This window comes from Anopheles merus, chromosome 3L, assembly GCF_017562075.2.
Source record: "Anopheles merus strain MAF chromosome 3L, AmerM5.1, whole genome shotgun sequence".
In the NCBI taxonomy this organism is placed as follows: Eukaryota; Metazoa; Arthropoda; class Insecta; order Diptera; family Culicidae; genus Anopheles; species Anopheles merus.
Genome location: NC_054085.1, coordinates 12,676,036 through 12,700,285, shown reverse-complemented (window position 1 = coordinate 12,700,285; position 24,250 = coordinate 12,676,036). Strand labels below are relative to the sequence as shown.

The window sequence follows — 24,250 nt, the reverse complement described above, 5'->3', positions numbered from 1 at the left end:
ATGCCGTGGAGACACACAAAACAGGAAATACCAAGGAAAATCTCCAGTAAAATCCTACCATCAAAAGTAACAGTCGAAAGGACACAGTGTATTTGAAGAATTTGTTTACTGCGCCATGGAGGTGGCCTTTTCTATTGATCCTCCTTAAAAAGTTATGCGAGCTTGGGGAGCTGACGATACAAAAATATTACACAACAAGCAACACCCACACACGAGAAGCCGGCGTCAGCGATGGTTTCCCTTTCATGACAAATTCGACGCACTTTATTGTGTACAGCCCCGGCCATCGAAAGGACGAAAAGGACAAACGGGGCGAATGAAGCTCGTGCAAGGGAAGAATTTACTCCCATAAAATAGTTTCTCCTTCTAGAGGAACACAAAAGGAAGAAGAAAAAAGCTTCACAAAACTTTGCGTTCTCGGTGGCTGGTTCTATACGTGCAGCTGCTGGTAATAAATATCATTTTCATTGTATCTCTATGGTAATCAGGGATACTACGCCAGTGTAGGAGATAACTGTCTACAATACAAGGTAGCGAACAAAAGGACGTCACACACATCTCTTCTCTTCACCGTGCGGCAGCAGAAAGAAGCATGGCTAGCGAAAAGCACACCATCATCATACATCACCACCACCGCGTAAATCCCAAACAAACTTGAACGATTTACGAACGTGTCATGAAAAGTAAAACTATTCACGGCGAATAAAACTGTCTCCCGAAAGCGCTATCGCGTTCTCGACGGCGCCTAAGCAAGGAGCGGAAGCCGTCCCGCAGCCGGCTACAGTGTCCTTTTTCACTGTTGATTCCCGCTGACGGGGACACGGGCAAAAACTCGCCCTTCTTTGGACCAGCATAAGCTTTTGCGATGTGACACATTCGTGTAATATTTCTTTTTTTTTTCGGGTGGGCAACAGTGTTTAACCGTACGGTTGTGGTAGGCTAACAGAGAAGACGTGGATGAGACCACTCTTTCTCACTCGCCTAGCCAATAAATTTCATCGTTATCCTTTCCTGCGTTATATTTACTGCCTTGATTTTGGCGATTATTTATGGGGATCCTGTTTCTTTTCGTAGCCTTCCCACGCACATGTAGCTTCGTCATGCTATCTGTTTAGCAGCTAAATCCAATTACCGTATCGGTATATGTATTACATTACCGATTTTCCTAAAATGATATTCAAAAATTAAATAAAAACAAACAAAGTAGTAACTCAATAAATGGAAGGCGACTCATAACGACTCATAAAACAACACGAAATGAAATAGAAAGTTAGATTTTGATTCGAAAAAAAAACGTTTAAATTTTGCACAATTTGACAACCGCTAGGAAGAAAATTAAATTCTTCGATCTTTTCCCTTGTTCGCTCGCCCACGGCTTGTTCGAAGCGAAGGCATGCAAAAAAGCTCCATCGCGCGTTTCGTAGCTGACACACAAATACACAATCGGCATACCATAAAGGCAACGAACAAGAAATGGGAGGCACTTTTTTGCAGGATTTTACAAGCATCCTTATAAAAAGTGTGGAAGGGCGTCATCTCTCATCGTAGACATCTTTTCCCTGCTCTTTTGTTCGGAGCTGGGGGAGAAGTTCTTTACTCTTGTAGTCGTCGTGCCCCGGAGAGGGGTTGGAGTGGTGGACGCTCCAATATATCTAGCTTTTCAAAAGCATGACAGTCAAAAGGCCAAACCGAGCGCCGCCAATCTTCGAATTGCCCCGCCGCATACCAGTGCAATCAAGGACAGCCGAGTAAGCACAAGCACATACACACCAACGAATGCTATTGTGTGTACACACTTCTTCTCCTCTTCTTTCTTCGTTTAAGTCCAATACCCAATATCAAAGCGCAAATGGATGCCACCAACTCGAGCTACCCGTTGTGCCTCCCGTTCTAAACGTTTGACCGAGAGAACGTAGCAACGTTTAGCCGATAAGAAATTCCTAAAGTTCAACTATTCACAATTGGGCGGTTGGGGGTGGTCGGTTTGTGTGTACGTGGCAGTTCCTTTGATGTGTGTTTTGTGTACGGGAACGCGATCGTCCACAAATGTAGATGCACGCTTAGCAAAGGCACACGAGCGAAAACATGTCCTTTTCTGCTGCTGCTCTGCTCGTTTACTATATATTAATGGTTCGAACATTTTCACTCTGCTCCGGGGGGCTGTTAGTTCCACTGTCTCTTGCTCTTTTATTGAAATATTTGCCACGGCAGTAAAACACAAAATAAGGGCAACAATCTGGAACAGCATCGAACGCGCCCACATACGCCCTTTTGGGACAACACACAGAGTGGCAGTGGCCACAAACGAGCATCATTGTTGGTCTCGGCAATTGCATACCAACGCCAACGAAACACGTACACCAAAAGTTCACCCAGATAAGACACCAGAGACCAGTAGAGGCCTGATAAGCAATACGCATCATGCGCCACACCGTCCGGGGTCTGGATCTTAATCACACAAACGCGCGCGAGCGCAAAAGATAACTGCAAACAGTATCCCACCGGTCGGTCGGGTCGGTTAGTCGCCTTGTTACATTTATCACACATTGACGTAATTTAACCAGGTGTGAAAAAGCAAGAAGGGCGAATCAGCTACACACTATTGCAAATGACGACATCACGCGCTTTGTGCTCTGCTCTTGGTTTGATATTGAATGTAGACATATTTGCATTTTGAGGAACAAAACAATAATTGCGCCTTTACGATACTAATAAGCTTTTTTAAATGGAGTTTGACAGCTGGCGGCCGACTCCATACAAAACCATCCACATAACAAGCTCCAGATTATTTCAGCCTCAAAGCTAGAATTAGATTCGAGTACCTGCTCGAAAAAATGGCAAAACAAGGTCGTGTTTTTATTTATCTCAAGATACATTAAAGAGATCAGGTGGTAGAAACTAGAATCAAAGTGTATGTAGTCCTCCAGGTTATCTCATAGCCTGTTTTTTATAACCAAATACGAACGTCACTATTTGACAGGACGTGTGAACTTTTTTGCTCAAACAGGCTTTCTGAAGAAAAATAAGAATAAGAAGAAAGCTTTCTGGTAACTTGACAAATACACAAAACACACTTAAAATCTTCATTCAGAAGCAGAAGCGATAAAATCAATCTTCTAAATACACACATTTTTGTATATTATATCCACTTTGATAGCTGCTCGAAAACTGCTATACAATGTAAATAGCTGATAGGCAGAAATTTCAGCCTACGATCTTAAATGGCAAAGGGGCCCAATAACGAAAGAATTATAGAAACATCATCGATTAAGCTTCTTTATGAAGGTAAAATAATTGATTGTGAAATTGGGTAATGAAAAGTTTCTGGATTACATTACACAACATTTTGAAACGAAGCAGCTAATTCACACATAATAAGGAACTCGCCCGTATCATCCTTATTTGTTCGCAAGGCCGTAGGGATCACACAGGGATTTGAAGCATCCGGGACAAAACGAGACAATAAATGGCATGGGGTTGGTTGGTTGCTGCTGCCATCCATTTTCTTCTAACCTGCATCAACCTTTCCTTGCGCTTAAGCTTAAAACAGCTTAAGGATACAACAGATCAGAATTACCTTCAGACGGTGATAGAGAAAGAGAGAGAGAGCGCTAAATAGAGATTCCACTATCAGATTATTATGGTACGTGACCTGTGTGCAGTCATCGTCATCATCGTTGTCGTCTCGTGTGTCCAACAAAAAGGGGCGACAAAAAAAATGCAAACCCTATGTCAAAGGACGCACACAGGCTATAATCAATCCTCCCCCAGGGGGGGACAGCAGCAGCAGCAGCAGCAGGGGTCATTACATATGATGGTGGTGTGTATACAAGCCCAGTAGAAGGAGTTCCGGCTGGCCTGCTTTTGGCCGGTATTTGCGTGGTGTAGGTTTTCTAGTTGGTGTCCTGTCGCCGTCGGCTATCATTTTCCCTGGAGTGCACAAATGTGTGCTAGCAAAATCGACCGACGCAGCAGGATGGGAGCAAAATTACGCACAACAGAAGGCTCTAGATACTTCGAGTAAGCAGTAAGTGTGCAAAAAAGGCCATGTAATTCACACATTAACACTGAAGAGAAGCTTTCGTAGTAGTACAACGATACCAGCCACCATTCATGCTATAAATAAGGTGTGTAATGGTTTCTCAGTATGGCTCTGCCCATTCCTTGGCAGCGTTATAACCCACCTTAAATAATGTAGAAAGTAGTTACAAAGGGAAAAAAGGAAGTAGCAAAAGCATCGCAATACAAATACACAACTTCCACAACCCGATTATTAATGCCGGATGGAGAGCTTGCACAGCATTAGATTGCATCGCACTTTCGTGTATCGGGGGTATATAGTAATCAGATAACACACAGTACTGTACCGTACCACCAACCCCTACACACCCCACACTCCTAATGGCAACAAATCATAATTTACATTTTAAATTAATTGTGCCCTTTTGTCCCTCTCACCCGTAACTCCTCCTTTCGGCGGTTGGCCGCTTTGCGGAAATATGATTCGTGCGCAAGCAGCAAATGGAGTCGCCCAGTACTTGGCTTAACCTTTTCATAACCATCATAGCGCGACCACCCCATCACCACCACCATCACTGGAGCAGACCCACAGCAGCTAAAGATGGTTTGGGGTATATAATTACAGTAAGCCCGTAATAAACAACACACAACAACCCCGTTCACAACGTGAGTGCTGCTGCTGCTGCTGCTTCTGTTGATGACGAGGGAATGGTACGGGGGGATTGAGTTTAGGAGGGTCTCGGCTGCAATTTAGTATGCGGTTTTGACGACTCATGGTGACGTCAAGCCGCCACCAAATCCCCTCTCTTCACTCTGCTCTATATTTTCTTCCCGCCACCAACTGTGTGTTGTAAAAAAGCCTTCTATACAAACAATAACAAAACAACATCGTTTTAAACACACAAACACACAAGAAGTTGTACACTTCCGTCTCTCAAAAGCTGTTTTACCCAGCGCTACTGCACCACAACCACTTTGTGCAAGACTATTATTTCAAAAACCACATCCGGTTAACAGCGCGCACGTGTATACTTTGCATTCGTAATTGCTCATGAGCCACAAACCATCCAATCCCCTTCCATCATCTCTTTATAAAGGGAAAAAGGGATCCTTTTTTGTGATAATACTTGCCCTACTTTTGAGCACACAAAACGGTACCACCAACACCCGGGGGTTTTGTACAAATGGGAACTCGTTTTTTACCTCCATTTTATCACCACAAGGTTGTAAATTACTCCATTTGACAATTTGTAATGGCCATCCTTTCCTGCTGTCTGCTAAAAGGGAAAAGAAGAGTAGAGGAATCGGGGGAAAGGGGAAACACCCCCATCATTCAACAGCACCGATCCTTCGCGTACAAGGAACCGATCTTGATAAACCTCCCTCGTCGTTTAGCCCACCAACACAACACACAGAGAAGGTTCAGGGATCCAAAATAAATTGACGTACAAAGACAACAGGAGACAGAGCGGAAACAACTCTGACATCTTTTTCCATCACGAAACACTAATCCCCATTGCTGGTGGTTGTGGAGAGTGAGCTTTCTCGTGTATCTATATTGCTTTGATCCGCCAACACACGGCGAAAAGCGGATTTTCTCTTGCATCTTGTGTTTCGCATGTTTGTTTACAAATTGGCAACTGCACACGGTGGGGGTTGTTGAGAAGCCATTTTCGGTGCCCACCTTACTCCCGAAAACCGACGACTTGCAGACTTTCTTCGATCGAAACAGCACAAACAAGAGGGCAAAAAATAAATCGGCTTTCGAAAATTGGACACCACCAACGGCACACCAACGGAAAAACACCCCGAAAACACAATTCCGGCAAAAAGAAAACAACAACACAAACCACCATCATTAAGAGGGGATAAGCGAAGAGGAAGAGCGCTGGAGTGAAAAGGAAAGCTTTGTGTTCAAGAGGCTAGACACCAATCCACGCACGTACACACCACCAAACCAACCAGCAAAAGAAGGCTAAGGAGATATGGTGGTGCCGCTTCGGGAAACTCCTAGAAAGTGCTGAAGTGCAAGAGAACCGGAAAATCAATAGCAGCCATTTTTCATGGCAACATTTCGATAAGGCGGCGCTGGTTCGTTCGGGAAAATTGGAGCCAAATCCAGGAACCTATACTCCAACAGCGCGCTGTGTCTGTGCTCCTTCTAAAAAGCTACTCATTACACTAGACACACACTCACAAACATACAGAAAAAAAGACGCTCTTTCTCTCCTTCGTCCGGGTCGTTCATCCCTTCCGTGATTGAAAATTTGGTACGATTCCAAAAAAAAACACACACACAGTGTGTTGACACGAAATTTGGGCCGCAATGACAACTCTTTGAAAGCTTTCCCATTTCTTTCTATTTTTTCTTCTGTTTGCCATAAAAGCAGGGGATGCGCTATATTTAACCAACCAGAATTGGGTGGGAAAATAGGAACCGAAGCGAAAGACGTTGGCTGGAAAAGAAGCCCTCGCTACCGGGGGGTTTAGGACTGTAGGAGACGAGGAGCCCAATTCGTTTGCTTCATTTTTCACTTCTTATCGACCTAAAAAAAAGGAAAATAAAAAAACGAGTCCAAAGCATTCCAATTCCTTGGAGTATTTTAATGGAACAACGAAAACAACGGCGACGATAACGATGAAGGATAGAGAGAGTACGTAGGAGATGGATAGACACGACGCCACCAGCACCGATACACCATCATCGTCGTCGTCGTCGTCGCCACTATTCCCAACGACGTTTCTATTTTTCCATAGTGATATCCTTGGCAATTTCCACATTGTCGTCACGAATGCCACGGGGGAAATGGAAAACAACAAAATGGAACACAGAGCGGAAGAATTTGACGCCAGCGAATAAGACCATACACCTCTCCCTCATCAGGATTAGATGATGATGGACGCTCTAAAAACAGAAACGCTTTGGACTGACGTCACCACTACCGACTACTCCATCTCATCGTCAAGAGATACTGTCAGCGGCAGTGAATTATATTAGGTTGTGCCTAATCATTGTGGAGGAATTTGTGTAACATTCCGTCATTCTATATTTATCATGCATCGACATTTCGATAACATATTTGTCTTCTATTTGTAGTAATATGTGTAGCTACTTCCAATTCTTCATCCTAAATCGTATTTTTGTTTTCGTATTTTAAGGAATTAGGCAGATTTTCTCCACCAGCTGTGCGTGTTAAATCCATCAGAGAGCTGGGAAGACCACAACATATGTGTCTGTCATCTTCATCTAAACTCTCCTTCTTTTCCGATCACGCGTATCCTGCTCCTCCCGAACATCTCATCCCGCGTGACACGTTTATTAATCAAGCGGACGTGTCATTTCCTGTATGTCCAACCATACCCACCGAAAGCCTTTTCCGTAGACGACGACGAGAGCATCGGACAACTCGCTACTCCGTTCTTTGTGCTTCTCTGTGGCTGTTTGTTTTTTCCCCCACTGCTGCTGCCATAAGCCAAGAGGAGTGTGCAACAGAGTAGCAGCTTTGATGCAGTAGCGCAAAGGTACAACGGAGTTGGTGCTGCGCTACACTTTGTTATTGCGCAGAACGTTTCTTGCAGCAAAAAGGAGTCAGAGGTAAGAGAACATGGGAGCCTGGATGGCTCTGGAAGGAGGCAAGAGGTATTCGAGAAATTCCAGGTGTGTATCTCTATCTCGTTGCCGTATGCAGTGTGTAAAGCTCATTCTCACACAATTTTGTGGCTTGTTGCCAGCTTTGCTTTGGGTGCCGGCGTTGCGGGCCTTACAAGTTGCGAAAGAGTGGGAGAGAGAGTCGACCTGGAAAAGCTCACGTACACACACACCGAGTTTGAAACATAGTAACAGCTTCTTTTGGGGGTTGTGAAACGCTCCGAAAAACCATCAACCATCTGGCTCTCTATTTCTCTCTCGACAAACTTCAAACCCCAAAAATCCAACGAAATACCTTTCGAGGGGGTTCGTCGTCGTGTGGCTTTTATTCAGTTTCGATGTACTAGTGTAACGTGAGAGAGCGTGAGAGTTGGGGCTCTTGTTTTTTCGGAGGGAAAGCTTTTTCCGCAGCGCCCTCGGGCACACCACTTTCCAGTGGGGTTTGAGAAGAGCAGATGAAAAGGTTGGTATATCTTTCTGGAATTTCCTCTCTATCTCTCTTGTTGGAAGAGTGGAAAGGCGAGCACCTTTTATCGGCCTTTTCCCCTATCTCGATCTCTCTCTCCGGGTCTGTGTGTGCGCTGTTAACAGTGGATGGGCTTGCGCACAACACACACGCTCGCGGTGCGGTGGTGGTATTTAGCTGGGGTCTGCTGCGCTACCGTCATGCTACAGTAGCCAGCCGATTTTCTACCGCTGGAAAACGATCGATATCTTCACTACCTGCTACTCCTCCTCTTCCTTCCTTTTCATCCTTCCTGGCTTCCCGCTGTACGGAAGGATGGGTGACGGCGATAGCACACTGTTGCGCTTCACTGTTGTAGCGAGCGCAGCGTTTCGTGGCACACAAAATGCCTTTTTGGTACGTTCTAGAAGCCGAACAAAAAATCGGATAAATATGCAAAGACAGAGTACATTTGATCGTTTTCGTTGGAAACCTCCAAAAGATGTCAATTTGCCACAAATTGAAACAAAACAAACTCTCACAAACACATACCACGAAAAGGTGTTGTGCCAGCACATGGTGCTGCTTCAGGGTTTCACACACACCCATCAGCACACCAGCAGGCCAGTAAACAAATGGGCGGTGGCTTTTACCCGTTTTCCATTAGCATAGCCCCCCACATATTTCAATTATGGCAGTGCGGTTGGTTAGCACATCGTGCTCTAGGCGAGGCCACGTTCTTCCAATAAAAGTTAGCCAACACAATGTACAGCGGGCTCTTACACAACACCTAAACACACACGTGCATTCTCTCTCTATTGATAAAACAGGATTAGAAATTGTATACTGAATTACATCTGCTTTTGCAACATTTTCCCGCTTGTTTCAGTCACACGACAGGGCAGAACAGCGCAAAATAAATCAATTTCAGCACTGCTGCTACGTGTGGGTGACGAAGCCCACCGCCACGTACATCATGATGATGTTGATTATTTTCGGGCTTTTCTGTCCGTTAATTAATTTCCAGTTCCGTTTCGAAACGTGGCGGTAACTGATAATAATGAGGCCAACAAAATATACAAACGCGCGCGCGGCGCACGTAACACGAAACGCGAACAGAGATTCAAACATAATCATTATTGATATCGTGTTTGCTGCGCCAAAAACCGCCGCAGTGGATGGCTGAGCCGAAAAGGACAACCAGTAGCAGGGGACACAGACACCGAAAGGAAAATACTCATTACGGGAGCCAATATTCGATACTGCGGATCGAATAACACCGGTTCGAACCGCGTAAAGCACAATCGGGTTGAGAGGCAAGCGCTGATCGAAATAATCTTCTTTCTGGTCTACTAATAATGATATTCTCATTAGAAGATTACGAGCGAGGAATAATTATTTTAGAGGTAGCATTCACGCACACCAAAGCGGACCCTCTCTTATCGCTCGAGCACGTGCTGAATTTGCGATAAAAGATAATTGGTGAACGACAGCAGCAGCATACCAAAAAGGTACTTTTAAACCAAAAGCGAGACATAAAAAACACGTTTTGCTGCTATTCAGAATTGTTTCAAAATTTAATGAGTTTTGAGGAGGAAGCTTGGAGGAAGGAGCAGATGGATATAATAATCTGCTTATTACTTAACTTTTATTTTCTACCCCCGTTTAATATTCAATACGGAAGTGTATGGAAAAGTTTTCCTTCCATCGCTGCATTTAGCGGTAAGTTTATTCGTCCAAAACGTCCAAAAAGCGTTATTTTCCACCTCCCCAGTCATGCATATGGAGGAGGGTCCTAGGGACAAGAAACATTTAAATGGAAGCTAAGTTTTTCTCTCACTCCCAGAAAGCTTGGTATAAATTTTAATGAATAATTCATTACGATAAAATAACTTATTTCCTCTTTCCCAGGATTTCCTTTCCTTCCTACTTCCTACGTATGTATTTTCCCACACACAAACAAAATACTCTCTTTTTTCCGGGGAAAAGTTACAGACCGACGACGGTGGCGTAAGTGGGTAAGTTCTATTTTTGACCTTTTTATTCAAATCCATTTAACCCCACACATCGTCCTCTCTTCCATGGTCACGGAGTGTCGGTCAGTGTGCGGCGGCGAGAAGTCCTTCGGAATAATTTCAGAATCAGGATACACGGGCGACCTGGCGCCGTCTCACATCCTTCTTCTTCGGAAGAACATAGCCACGTCCGACTGTTCCCATGTGGCACACAAAACCGGGGGCTTTCCCAGGCTCTTGTCATTCGGTGTGTGTGTGTGTGTTCACACACAGATGATCTCATTTCCTGCTACATATATTTCAGTTTCGTATGTAATCATCATTTCATAGTGCACACCTCGCCATCAAACCCGCAGAATGAACGCAGCAGAGTGACTAGGGTTAATACTAGATTTGTGTGTGTGTAGGACAGACGACAAGAAGCACAATCCCTTCACTAGAAATCCAATTAATGACCGGAGCGCGCGCGCACTCGCGCTGTTACTTTATGATTTCCTTGTTTTCCCATTTCCTCCTGCACTGGACCCTCTCTGGCCAAGCCAGTATTGCTTGGGAAATAGTTGCTCAGTGCCACGTCACGTCTTAAACCATTGCCCTCCCGGTGCAGCAAGTTCGTCCTTGTCGTGCTCGACCGACGACGATCAATATAGTTTCCGAAACTCATTTTCTCTCACACGTTTTCCATTAGACAGAAGGACACTGAAACAAGACGTGTGACAAGTGGCGTTAGAGTGTCGGACCGGGCTGATTGAGTGTACCAACCTTTAACGACAAGGTGACGAAGTTAATGGGAGCCCCAACAGCAAGCAGCAAATAATGCTCTGGAAATTGTGCAATTCCCACCATCATACCGGGTAGTCCCAATGTTGAAACAACATTGGATAGATTGGAAAAGGAAATAAAGGCCGCTCAAAGCCACACAACGATTTAGGGAGGGAGGCCACCAACTTCCATTCAACCCTTAATCGGAAACTTTACATGTGACCTTTGGCCGCGGGGTGGCCCAAAATTTGGTTCCTAAATACACCACCACCATCATCGCTCTTCTTGTAATGGCATCATGCTTTTATCGAAGGTCACAATCAAATACAACATCGCCATGGTCATCACCATCATTACTACCCGGCCGCGAACCACTACCAACCAACACAGGTGTGTGCAAACATCAGAAGAAGAGGGGTCCCCCCTGCGGCCTGGTGGTGGTTGTGTGGGGTCCAGGAAAATAATTCGAATCTGATTGCAAAACCCCTTTGCTGAGGAGGGTGGTGATTAATGCGCCGATCGCGTGCCGCTGTGGAGAGTACAGAGCTACAGAAGCGCGCCAAACACCAATCATCACAAGTTTCCCAATAAAGGAGAGGTCGTCTCTCGTGAGATATGCCGCGCCACCATCACCTTCACAGTATATTGATTGCGGGGTAACACATGAAAAATGCCACTGCTACGTGTGTACAACCCTTTTGCAAAGAAGCAAATGAGTACAACCTTTGAAGAAGCCTTTCTGATTTGAGATGCTCTGCAACTGAACGATATTAGTCCCCGAATAGTGACTACAAACATTTAAAATGAAAATTTAAAACAATTTCATATGCTTCATACCAAACAATACAACATGCTATTTACAGGGTTTTCCAGTGGTTCTCATAGTTGTTGGACACTTCCTTAACTCTTTCGTAGAAGAAGTGAACTTCATAGGTTGAAAATTGAACTCTGGCACCGTTTTGGACAGGCTCCTCGGAAATTCCTATTGGATTTGTTCAATTGTATAGAGTGCAATTCCCATTACATTAAGTTCATTTCAAACAAGAAAGTGACAAAAAAGTGCTCCACAGCTACGAGAACTCCTGGAAAACCCTGTAACAATACAATAATATTAAAATAAAAACATCCTATATTTAATTCTGCTTTCAATTCCAATCAACTACGATTCAACCAAAAACCGATGAAACCGAGTACCAAACTGTTGCAGGCCAAGAGTGGCAACAAAAAGCGTCCACTTCTCCCATCCATCATCAACCAACCATATGTTGCCGTTTGCTCACACACTCAAGTTCAGCTGTTCACAGCCGATACCGGAATATGACGTGTCACCTGATTAGTGGACATCGTCCAATAAACGATCCAGTGTGTACGGGATGATATTAAACGAATGCTTGATCAAGAATCAACTGAAGCATGATATCTCATCTGCTCCATTCATTACACTATGCAACCGCTACATGGGAACAACTCCGGCCACCATCATCCATTAAAAAGTTGCCGGATGCCGCGCGCCGAAAGAGGAATTTTCTAACGAATGTTCGTCCCCCCTGTATCCCGCCCAATTAAATTGCAAAGCATTCAAAACTCAACCGTCGCCTACAACACTACTTACCGTCCGCGTCGACTTCGTTGATCATGTCTTGCAATTCAGCTTCTGTGGGGTTCTGGCCTAGCGATCGCATCACGGTGCCTAATTCCTTGGTGGTGATTGTGCCATCGCCGTCCTTGTCGAACAGCGAGAACGCTTCTTTGAATTCAGCGATCTGTTCTTCCGTAAGTTGATCGGCCTGTGGGGAGGAGTTTGGGAAGAAAAAGATGAAAACAGAGCGGTGGTGTGGTTAGTGTTTGCGCACTATTACTTTGACAAGCCGGTGGTGTGTGTAATGGGTAATAAAACAATATTTAAGACGGTGAACTAATTTGTGTACGGGAATGTTTTTGCTCCGGTTGAATGGCTGGCTTACAGCGGGCGCTGCTGCCGCTCGTCCTCATGTCATTGTGGATCTAAATATTTTCACGCCGCTTCTTGCAGCGCCGTCCGACATAATTTACCCGGAAACGAGCCAGAATGATTACAACACGCTCAATCTTACTTTCGCATCAACACAACAACTCCATCTTCATGTTTCCCTCCACCACAGTGAGCACCACACACACGTGGTGTAATGGATTTCATGGCTTGCCGTGAACTTCTCTCTACCTGTGGAGATTGATTGATTGGGGCAAATTTATAACATCCTGCTTTTGGTGGTAGTGCTGGCTGGGAGTTTTTCCCGCCCCCTCTTCCCATTCATCAACATGTTTTGAAGGCGCATAAGCGCACGTGGTAATCTTTCCGAACACGACAAATCATCCTGTGGTCACGAAACAGCGACCCCAAACTCAAAAAAAGGTTGGCCCCGCGAAGAGTGACTTCCGGATTTGCCAAAAGGGGAAAGAGGGCCAAGGAAAATGCGATTATCGTGATACAACAAACACACGCCACACAGTATCTCACGCTCCCCAGGCTGTGAGAAATAAGATTAATTTTTGCGCCATGGCTGTGCGTTCCGGAGGTCAATTCTAGATATTTTTCTCCCGCTTCGTAAATCTTCCGCCGGCTTACACAAAACCAAACCAAACGAAGCGGGGGAAATCACAGTGCCGCGTCGCCGCATCACCACTACACACCGAGGAGTCATAAAATAATCGGCCATCTTCCAAACAAGCTCCAAACAAACGATGTCATCAATCAAGCAACACATAACACAGTGTGGCGGTGGTGGTGGGGGTGTTGGAGTAGGATCTCGTTTGCTTTCCCACAATCTGGCCGCTGTTTTCTGATGCTTCAGAAGGCTGCAAAAGAGAAACTAGAGCCGTTCCACACACATATAATGCAACGCACGCTCAACATGCTGATCAATTTAGAACAACACCATCGCTCTTCTCTCTAAATGTAGGAGAAGGAAAAAGACTCCTAGCGAATCTGCGATGGTGGAAGACATGGTGGAGCGAGAGATGCAAAATGCCAACGACCAACGTGGCCCGCGCGTTCACCGCGTTACCCGTTATACCTCGCGAAGTGCGACAAGTTATTCGAGAATCATTAAACATTATTTATATGCATGGCGTATACCTTCGCGCGAATCAATGTTGGAAAGTGTCGTCTCTTGCCACTCCTTCACTCTCTCCTGACCCAGCGACGACGATGACGACGATGCCACTTATTGGACACGTGTGCCTGACAAGCTATGAGGGACTGTGTCCACAGTAGCTACCTCGCCCGACCCAACACATGATCGTGTTTGGAATCATTTACTAGACAACTGGTACATGTTACAAGACCATATCATAGCAAAATTGTAATAAAATACATAAAACAATCGAACCGTAAGCATCGCATAGCGTTTACGCTTCATACACCTCCTGAAGATCATCTTCTTGATGGTCCCCCCCGAAACACCACCACACCTCCCCCAAAATTGGACTGTTGCCGTCGCCGGCTGTTGGCGATTGACCGATTTAACCCACACCAACCAGCCAACACACACGCTCGCTCGCTCTCTCTCTTAACACGGTGTATTCCACACACGCACAGTCTAACCGGCCGCATGTGTGTAGAGACACGGGGCAACAACACCGGCAACAAAACCGGTCAGCAGACAGTGTGTTGTAAAAAAACAGATAGTGTGTGCTGGTACTACTACACCACTACTACAGATGCGCGTTGGGTAGACAACACCGGAGCATAGGCCGTTCGGAAGCCCGCATAGAGATGATCTCGTCATCATTTTACAATTTGTGATCTCCTCTCTGTCTCTGTCTCTCTCTGCTGTACATGAAGTCACATAAGCAACCAACCAGCGGCAAGGCAAGCAAACCATCTTAATAAGGTGACAATTTTATACACCCGGTATTGGTGGAGGTCGCCCTTGCCTTGAGGAGGATGCTAGGCATGACCGGACGGCAGAGAGAGCTCATGTTGCAGAATTCTTCTTGCTCCGTTGAACAAGCACACTTCAGGAATTGCTGATGTTAGATGATATCAGAGCTTCAGCTTCACAGCTGTACAGCTCGTGTCAGATTCAGGGTGTGAAATAAAGCAAACTGAAACTGACACAAACGTACTAATTCCATAAACAATTACACAGGTGAGTGTACGTCATTGCAACAGGCTGACCCCGACCCGGAGGCGCCACACTCACGTGTTTCCCCCCTCGGGACATGCCTAGTTGTTGCAGACTTCCCAATCAACTTGGCTGCTTGACACTGATTGTCAAAACATAATGGGCAATTGTTGCGCGCCTCCCTCATTATTAGCAGCCAAAACACACAATTCCAAAGCACGGAACCCTCTCAACCGCCAACATCATGCCATGTGAGCAGTGTGTGTGTGTGTGTCTGATGTGTTATATTTTGACATCTTCGTTCTTGACCTCTGGTAGCAATCTTTTCTCGCTTTGCAGGCCGAAATAAGAATATTTGTTGCACACGGTCGAAACTGAGGCCGAAATATCGAACCGAGTGTGTTGCTCCAATTGCATTTCAATTTTGGTGTGTTCAAACCCCCTTGCTCCTCCATCATCCCCCTCTCGCTGGCTCTCTTTTGTGCTGTGCCAGATGTGGGGAAAATTGCAATTTGGACAAGAACACAATCCATGCACTGGACACGGAATGGAAAACCAAAACAACACATCACCACCACCATATGCAGTGCGGGTGCCAAGAAATACACACACAGCCCACACCACATGCACTCTCTGGACTGGTCGCTCTTTCTCTCTCACACTCTCTTGAGGAGCTACTGATGGCTTAGGAGTGGTCCAATGGTCATGGAAAGGTGGCCCCGCACCAAACCGCAACATCAAAAGCGCGTACAGAAGAAACACAAAAAGAAAAACCTGCAGCCTGAGTCAGCGAAGAACCGGTGCAACAGAGTCTTCTCCTCCTCCGTCCGCCCTTAAGCATGGTTTTGGTGGCGAGATATCACACACACACCCAGAACTAGAGAAACAGAACTAAGGAGAGAGAGAGACCTAAAACACACCGGTGTGCCGAGCCGGTGAAAATCGAAAATACATTTCCCAAAACACGGACACCGAAAAAACCCCCCCGCCGCACACACTAAACGCTGAGCGCGGCCAGTCGCACGGCCCACGGAGGAAGAGAAAACCCGTCGGTACCCGTTATACCACACCAAGAGAGGGAAAGGGCGCACTCGTACGGGCAGGGAAGGGTGGTACACACAGAAGGTGTCCCAAAAATAACATTCCAACACATCGTCGGAGGCCGCACACACAAGGGAACGATGATGGTGCGTTGCTGCTGCCTGTTTTGTTGCCACTATAGTGCGCCACATCGCATATATCACGGGATTCCGCGCGCTGGTGGTGTTTCACTGGCATGAGCTGCAACAAAAACACACGCACACACATTCCCCACGAACAACAAAAACGCATCTGTGCAACTCTCTCTCTCCCCCTCGGTCTGGGCAGGAGGAGAGGAAGCTGCCCCGAGAAGGAGGCAACACACAGACCCCGGTAAAAGTTTTGCCGCAACGGGAACCACCATCCATATCACCGTGCCGAAACGCCCGCGCTGGGCAAATTGACACACAATCGACGAGTATAGTGGTCGACCCCCGCGCGCTCGTGTGGGCGCTCCGGGTCACCGGGGTGTGTGTTTCTTGCATGCCCGTGAGATCGTCGTCACCGTCGCCTGCAGATTGGAGTGCGGCGCTGCTGCACTGTGGCTGCGCCACGTTTGCGGAAAGGTAAATATCCCCCAAGTCAAATCGTTGTGCGGCGAGCGTGTACCACCGCGCATTTTCAGTGCTTTGATTTGCAATTTCTACCAACAGCAGCACTGTGTGCGCAGCGGGTACCTTCTTTTGATGATTCGCGGCGTTTGTGTTAGGCGCAATGATATCAGAGCGTGCCTGTGAGCCGGTCTTCCTATTTCAGCTTGAAGCATATGGGTTTTTTGCTAGCTTCCTTTGGAGTAAGAGAGGGAATTTCCTCATGCAGGTTTAGTCATTGATTTGGTAGTTGGTTCTTTAATTCACGCCTTGTAGATATGGATGACGAATACGTTTGTCATTGCTGCTTATCCTCCTAAACGTGTATTCCTAGAGATGACGAATGAGTGAGATTATTCGTGCAAAGTGTAACATGTCTGAGGGACATCACTGTTTGTACTATTCATTGAATATTCCAAGTTATTCGAGGATTGATTCTACAAAAATAGGAAAAATATGTCAAGATAAATTAATTGCAAATCCCCAAACCAAGGATTCATTTAGGCGTACTGTAAACTACTTATTTAGTCTTTTTTTGTTTAAAAGATTTCAACCTTTTGCAAAGATTAGTACACGACTTTTGTCGAAATTTGAAGCATTACAAGCAAATGCTTTCTACAGCTCAAAGTTAGCGGCATAGAAGCTGCTCTCCTGTCTGGCTCTAGAAGTGGACAGCAAACAAAGCGCCGCTTCCCGTAATTAGGTCACCGGGCATATCGATCCTGGTCTTTGTACGAATGTGGGTACGTCCCGTAGTGTGCGCAGACAGGAAACAAATTATCCCATGGAAGGATATGAACCGACGACAAGATACCAACAAGAGAGTGGCTGGGGACTGTTCTACGTGCAAAACCATCTGGGTGGGCCTAACATTTTGCGCTGAGGACGTGTCAGCACAATCCACAGATAACCCATATCCTATCAAATTATCCATAAAGAGGACCAACGGTCGCTCATCATCACCATTTGGGGCAGGAGGCAAGTTCATTAGTTGCATCGTCACCTCTCTCTCTCTCTCTCTCTCTCTCTCTCTCTGCTCTGCTACATCATTTTTCGGGCACTAGATTCAAATCGTGTCCAAAAAGTGGGAATCTAATGGGAACGAAGGAGACGAGGTGAGAAAAGCTCGACCCAATCAGAGACCAAGCCAATCAAAGTGAAAGTGGTTGAGAGGGAGGTGGTGAGCAGGGAGCCTCCCTTTCTACCCCGTGGGATACTAGCCACACGCGCTGGAAGCGCACGCAGGCACAGAAACTCTTTGGCGTTTGGGATTCTAATTGGATTTTGAAGGCTGGTTAATTCGCTTCGCTCGAAGCTTCGAAGAGCGGAACGTGTGTAGCCTGTTGGGACAAGTAGAAGTAGGCTGGACGACGATGGGCGATGTGGACTTTCAAAGCCAAACGGTACAAAACCCCGATTCTGTTAATTGTCACACAGGTAGAGCCATACAAAGTGGATGTGTAGGGCTCCCCAGCGTATCGTCGTCATTCCAGTTGGAACCCAAAACAGGCGCAACAAAACGAATGGGTAGGGAGACACAACCAGTAACGAACAAGGTGTCCCAAAGCTCATGTATTCCCATCGCCCATCGTCTCCCAATAGGAAATATGGCATAATGGTAATCTTATTTACAGAGCAACCCCACCCGTGCGCCGAAGGGGAACCTTACTGTAAAAGGACATACCTTTGTGGAGGAATGAAATTTCAAAAAGGCTTCTTTGCAAGGTAACACACATCGAGACAGGCGCAGTTGGAGTTGAGCAGGTGTGACATGACAATACAAAAATAAGGTGTTTCTGTTTTTTTTTTTTTTGTATTGAACAACACAAATTATAAAATCCCATTGCATAACACACACACACACACGCACGCAATTGTGACACAGGGGAAGCCTACAATTTAGGGGGGGGGGGGGGGGTACCATAAATAAGGGAAGGTGCGCTTTTCCATTGTTCACCAAACGGGGATGATGATAAAAGCCATCCTGTAACACCCCTCCACCACCCGCCAGATCTAATTGCATACCTGGCCCGCTTATCAGGAGTGGCTGATAACACACACCCCCGCCAGCGACATCACCCCTTTTTTATCAGTACGACGAACTCCAGATGCACAACAAGACATACACACACCACCACAAAGGTGTCAACCCCTCTTCCCTCTTCCACAAAAAGGAGATGATTTACACAAATCCAGTTTTTGTACTTGCAAGGATAAACTAACAAAAAAAACAACCCCTTTCTAAGGTAAAATTCTCCTTTTAGCTCTCTTTCCCACACACAAACACAGGGGAAGAACACCACAAGGGTTCAAAAATTTAATTCCAACGGCCATAAACGGTCCCGCGAGCGCGCGCGCGGCTGTGTTTGTGCGCGGGAATGTGGTGTGCACAACCATTCCGGGGGTTGAGAAGCATTAAGGGGTGAGTCTGTGACTGTCACTGTGTGTGTGTGTGTCTGTGCGGGCCTGTTTTTGCACCCTCTCTCGCTCTCAATTTGCTGGTGCAATCGGGAAAGAGAAACGGGAGAGAGAGAGTGTGTGTGTTTGTTCACCCCTTTACTTCGGCGAAGAATCTAACACACACACACACACAAGAGCAAAATCAGCGGCTAACAGTATCAAAGTAGGCATTAGAGCTCATCTCTTCCCATTTCTGGACATTCCTGCGCTTATTGTATGGGCGGCGGGCGTGTGCTGATGTGCTTTCAATACAATACTAAAACGGGACAGGAAATTTAACCCACTTTTGCACCACCCTCAATCCCCCCGCCAGCACGGAAAACTATTTGCCAAAACTCCAAGACGGCGACGACCGGCGATAAAGAAGCAGTTCCCGGAAGCAAAACTGCACCGCAACGGGTATGTGTGTGTGTGTGTGCGGAATGAGTAACATTTTCGCAACGGTTTTACAAATAAAAAGAAGAAACCCGTTCCCACCCTTCCTTCCTCTTCCAAGGCATGCGGTTGCTACTGCTGCTATTTTCCTTTTTCCATTTTAATCAACAAGATGATGATCAATTGAGCAAACGCGCGGCTCAGAGGCCGGATCACAATCGTTCCTCGTTCGCTGCTCGCCGCCAACCAGCACGGCACCCCTCTACCAGCCTCAGCCGACACATGGACCTCGAGAGACACCACACCACAGGGCACAACGGAACGATGAAGATGATGAGAGCGCGGCGCATGTTGGGAAAATAGGGGAGACCCGCTGAGAAAAAACCCGCAATGCGGTAAAACTCGGTTTCGCTGAGCGAGGGAGGGCAATTTGCCGCGCGCGCGAATCCTTCTCGCACTCCGCCGGGAACGTTCTCTCTCTCTCTCTCTGTATCGCTCTCTCGCTCTCGTGTTTTACACAAGTTGCGTGTTTTCTCGCAGTAGCAGCAGCACTTCAATGTCGCAACGGGATCAATGTTAGGCGGTGTTGTGTGTGCGCCCCGGAGAGAAGAAACCTTTCAAAGTTGGTGTGCGCACACACACACACACATATGGGGGGGGCGCGCACCAAGGGAGAGAGAGAACGAGAGATGTTTGAAGGGACGACGACGTGGTGTTCGTGAGAAGCAACGAGGAAAAAAAACGGCCCCAGTGAAGCAGAGAACTTCATCGTTTTACAAAGCCATTTGCCTCTCTCTCTCTCTCTCTTCCCCTCATTAGATACTTTTTACAATCAGTCCACCAGAAAAAAAAACATGTATTTTCCCCGTTGCCGCAAACGCTGAAAAAGTAACACTACAGGAATGTGGGAAGACTTCTCTTCCGATTCACCATCCGCCTACAACGGAAAGAACAATAAAAATCAATTCTTCCCTCAATCCGAATGTGCTGCCGCCGCCCTCGGTACACACACACTCCCGTTCCTGCGCGAATCACACATTTTGGAGGTTATAATTAACAAGAACCACCGAACCAAGCAGTATAAACCCAACATGACGGTGAGAGAGAAAGAGAGAGAGGAGTGGGGAGAATGGAAGGGAGCGAGAGCGCGTTCGTTTGACTCAGAAGCACACACACACACACACGCACAAACGGGGGATGATTTTGTGAGTGGAATTGTGCACACATCGACACAAAAAGTGAGGTTAGAAATTCGCACACATAAAAAAGGGAATGGCTGCAGACAGGGAAGAAAGGGGAGGGAGGCGTGCAAACTGTGATTCACACACTCTTTGGTGACAGAGTTTTTGCTTCTTAACTCTACCCCCCCCCCTCCCTTTACCTATCTAGATCCCCCACAACCCCGTAGCATGGCTGTGTGTGTGTGTGATGACAATCTTTTAGTCCCCTACATCTTCAACCCTATACAGCAACCGGTGAGCATGTGTGTGTGTGTGTGTGATTGTAAAAGGGGAGAGGAGGGTAAACGTCACCACACTACACGGTAGCGCAGCACACAGCATTGCCACATACACAGGCACAGGGCACACATACAGACACATATACACTGCACGGGTACAGAGAGATATGGCCGACCCGGATTCCATTTCCAGGAGGTTCGGTCGCGAGCCATCTTTTGGGCTTACTGGGGAGGGGGGGCTTCACCCTGCTACCTCTACTAACAATTTCACCTTTCCCATTTTTCACTTAATGGTCAAAGAGTCCAATGATTGGGGAGACCTTCTATTGTTTCTAATGCTCCGAGGCAGGTCATCTTTATTTCCCCCTGTTTTCCGAGTGATAGAAGAACCTTTTCCATATTTCTTTCTCTCTCTCTCTCTCTCTCTCTCTCTCTCTCTCTCTCTGTTTCTCCTATAGTCCCTCTTGAAGAGGCAAATTCAGGGAGTCGGCGGCCACCAATCTTTTGCAAACTTGAAGCCAACTCCTTAGTACGTTTTCATGCACACTTTGATCAGCTCACAAACACACGCGCGCACGCACGCACACACTGCACACTATCTCATCTCATCATCCAGGGGTGGTAGCGGTAGCACACAGTAGGCGCAATCCCCCCGCTGTGCTAGGTGAATGTTCACTGCCTCCTGTCCTTCTTCCCCTTCTCACCTCCCTTCAGCTTGACAATCACTTAGCGCCATTTGCTTGTTCGCGAGCAATAAAAAAAATTCCTCCATTCGCACCACACATCCGGCATGTATATTGTGAGGCGGATTCGATTGCCAACGGTGGACCGACCGGACGCCGCCGCCATTGCGGGTATGAGAGAAGACAAGAGAACCGTATAATATCACTACATTTCTGCACATACACGCACGCACGCACGCCAGGTGGACGAAGACGACGACGACGACGACAACGGAGACACGCACTGATAAGATATTCCGATGAACGTGAAACAATACACCGTGCGAAAAAGCCTCGCCTTTCAATGGCCCCCGCCGCGGCTGCTGGCAAACGGGGCACACCACACAAAATACACGAGGTGGCCATTCAACCGGAACAGAACGAACAAAAAAAAAATCGAAATTGAAAAAGGGAAGAAGTGATTGCGCGCTGCAAAACGGCCCAAAAACAGGGGGGTTAATGGCTTCCGCACACTGTGCCTGTTCAATAGTTACCATCTTTTGCTGCTAAGAGTGTTTGGTGCTTGGAGTGGTGGAGTGGTAGTGTGTGGTTTCGCTGCTTTTTGCACACTGGCTACTGCTGCTGCTGCTGCTGCTTTCTCGGGTGACGCTCTGCTGGGCTCTGCGAACACTCTCGGGCGACAACTGCTAACTACTGCGGCTTACGATTTACTGCTGCTGCTGCTGCTTCCGCTGCCTGCTCAGAGTGAACTGACGGTCCGGTGCTGCTTCACTGTCGAACTGCGGGACACACACACACACAGGCGCGCGCGCACGTTATCGCTCTCGCACGCTCTCTGCCCTTAATGCGGCCGCTCAGCTGCGCTCTCTCTCTCGCCTTCTCGCGAACACACAGATACGGGGTAGGAGGTGCGCGCACACGCAACGAGAACTGTTCGCTCTCGTTCTTTCGCGCTCGCTCTCTCGCTCAGTGCACCGTGATGCGGTGTTTGCGTATCGATGCCGATGGGTTCGTTTCTTCGCTTGCGATGTTTTTTCTTCTCTTTCTCTCTCACTCTCTTACCACGAACGACGGATCTTACTTTTGCGCTGGCGACGCGTTACGCACACACACACACTGATGCAATTTTCGCACGCACTGTATATGCACTAACACACACACAGGGATACACTTTACGGGGTTACAAAAAACACCGCACCACAAATGCCACCGACCGGGAAAAAGCTACGCAACACACACAGACGCGCGTGCGGGTGATTTTCGCGTAGTAAAGGGGGGAAGATTTTTCCTCGAACGATCACCTAGTTGATAATAACTAGAAGTTTTTGGAGTAAATTAGATGGAAAAGGGAATTATGAGAAAACTATATTAACACACATTTTTTATTATTATTTTTTTCTAATTTTTCATTTGTTTGCCGCTGGTGTTGATGTGCGTGTTTTCATGACAATTCTTTAGAAATGCATAATTTTCCAAGATGTTGTCTCATTAATTCTTTTATATAAATACGAAAAACAAGAATTTTCAAGAAAAAATATGATCAAAATTACTTAAAAACTTTGCGCAAATTTTCCCCTAAAAAATTTCCATCAAAATGTTCCACAGCACCAACAGCAGCGGCAAACAGATCGCAACATTATCACAGGATCGCGGACTTGTTATCTACAGAAACAACACTCACACGACCAAGCCACACGGTGTGTTGTTGATGTTTGCGAAACTTCGCTGTCACCTTGATGGTCAGAAAGGGGTTTGGCTTTTGTGCTCGCAACACTCAGAACCGTTTTCCACGACGACTCGGATTCAACTGCTCTCGGACTGGTCGCTCACCTCAGCAGCACAGATCTTAAGCACCGAGACAGGGGCCGGAAATATATTCGAGCGATCAAGGTGCAGGTCACTGTATATGTGTGTGTGTGTGTGTCTGTGGGAAAAAAATCATCGCGCTTTGAAGGTGTGTGCATGTGAGAAACGAACGATTTGCTACCATGGCAATACGCGGTTGCTTCTACCCCCCTCCACATCCTCACATGATCCTGCGACCCTTTTTCAACTCCTCAACTCCGAAGACGAACGAAAGAACGCCGCAGTTTTCACTGCAGGATGGTATCGTACCTCACCCATACAGTGATAGCACAGGATACTACTTGTCTCCCTACTTGTGTGGGAAAACTACACTAATAAGTGCGAGAGACAGAGCGAGCGTCTGCTGTTGCTCACGGTGGTTGCTGGTGGCTCCCTCTGGATAGGCCCGCTCGAAGGACACGCTCTCCTGCGTCGCGCTGCGTGTGTGTGCGTACGATCATAGCCCGTCCAGCAGCGTTACGGCGTTACGTTCTCCCCCGCAACGAGGTCGGTTCGTATTACTGCGCAGAAATGTCGCAATGCACACAAAAGTTCGCTTCCTTCTTTACATATTCGATAAAACAACGCGCTTTTTGGGGCTCGTCCACACAGACACACAGCGGAGTGTCGTGTTCGGGTCGCTCTCACACTCTCCCGTTGCGGGTTCGTTGTCTCTGCCGTTGGGCGCCTCCATCCACTGTTTCCAACTAGCCCCCTGTCCAGCCATAACCTTATCCAGTTAGGAGCGACTAAACGCTCAC

General features: G+C 46.8%; 1 protein-coding gene across 1 annotated transcript in view; it reads right to left on the bottom strand.

Moving 5' to 3' along the window:
* The window catches only part of LOC121598278 (calmodulin), a 32,304-nt gene extending 8,844 nt beyond the window's left edge, over positions 1 to 23,460 (bottom strand). Inside the window, exons 1-3 of the mRNA XM_041924886.1 lie at positions 23,326 to 23,460; positions 22,178 to 22,959; positions 12,504 to 12,678 (exon numbers count right to left, since the gene is read on the bottom strand). Coding sequence (XP_041780820.1) covers positions 12,504 to 12,678; positions 22,178 to 22,180 — 178 coding nt within the window. The 5' untranslated portion in view covers positions 22,181 to 22,959; positions 23,326 to 23,460. The remainder of the gene's footprint in view (positions 1 to 12,503; positions 12,679 to 22,177; positions 22,960 to 23,325) is intronic.
* Positions 23,461 to 24,250: the final 790 nt, after the last annotated feature.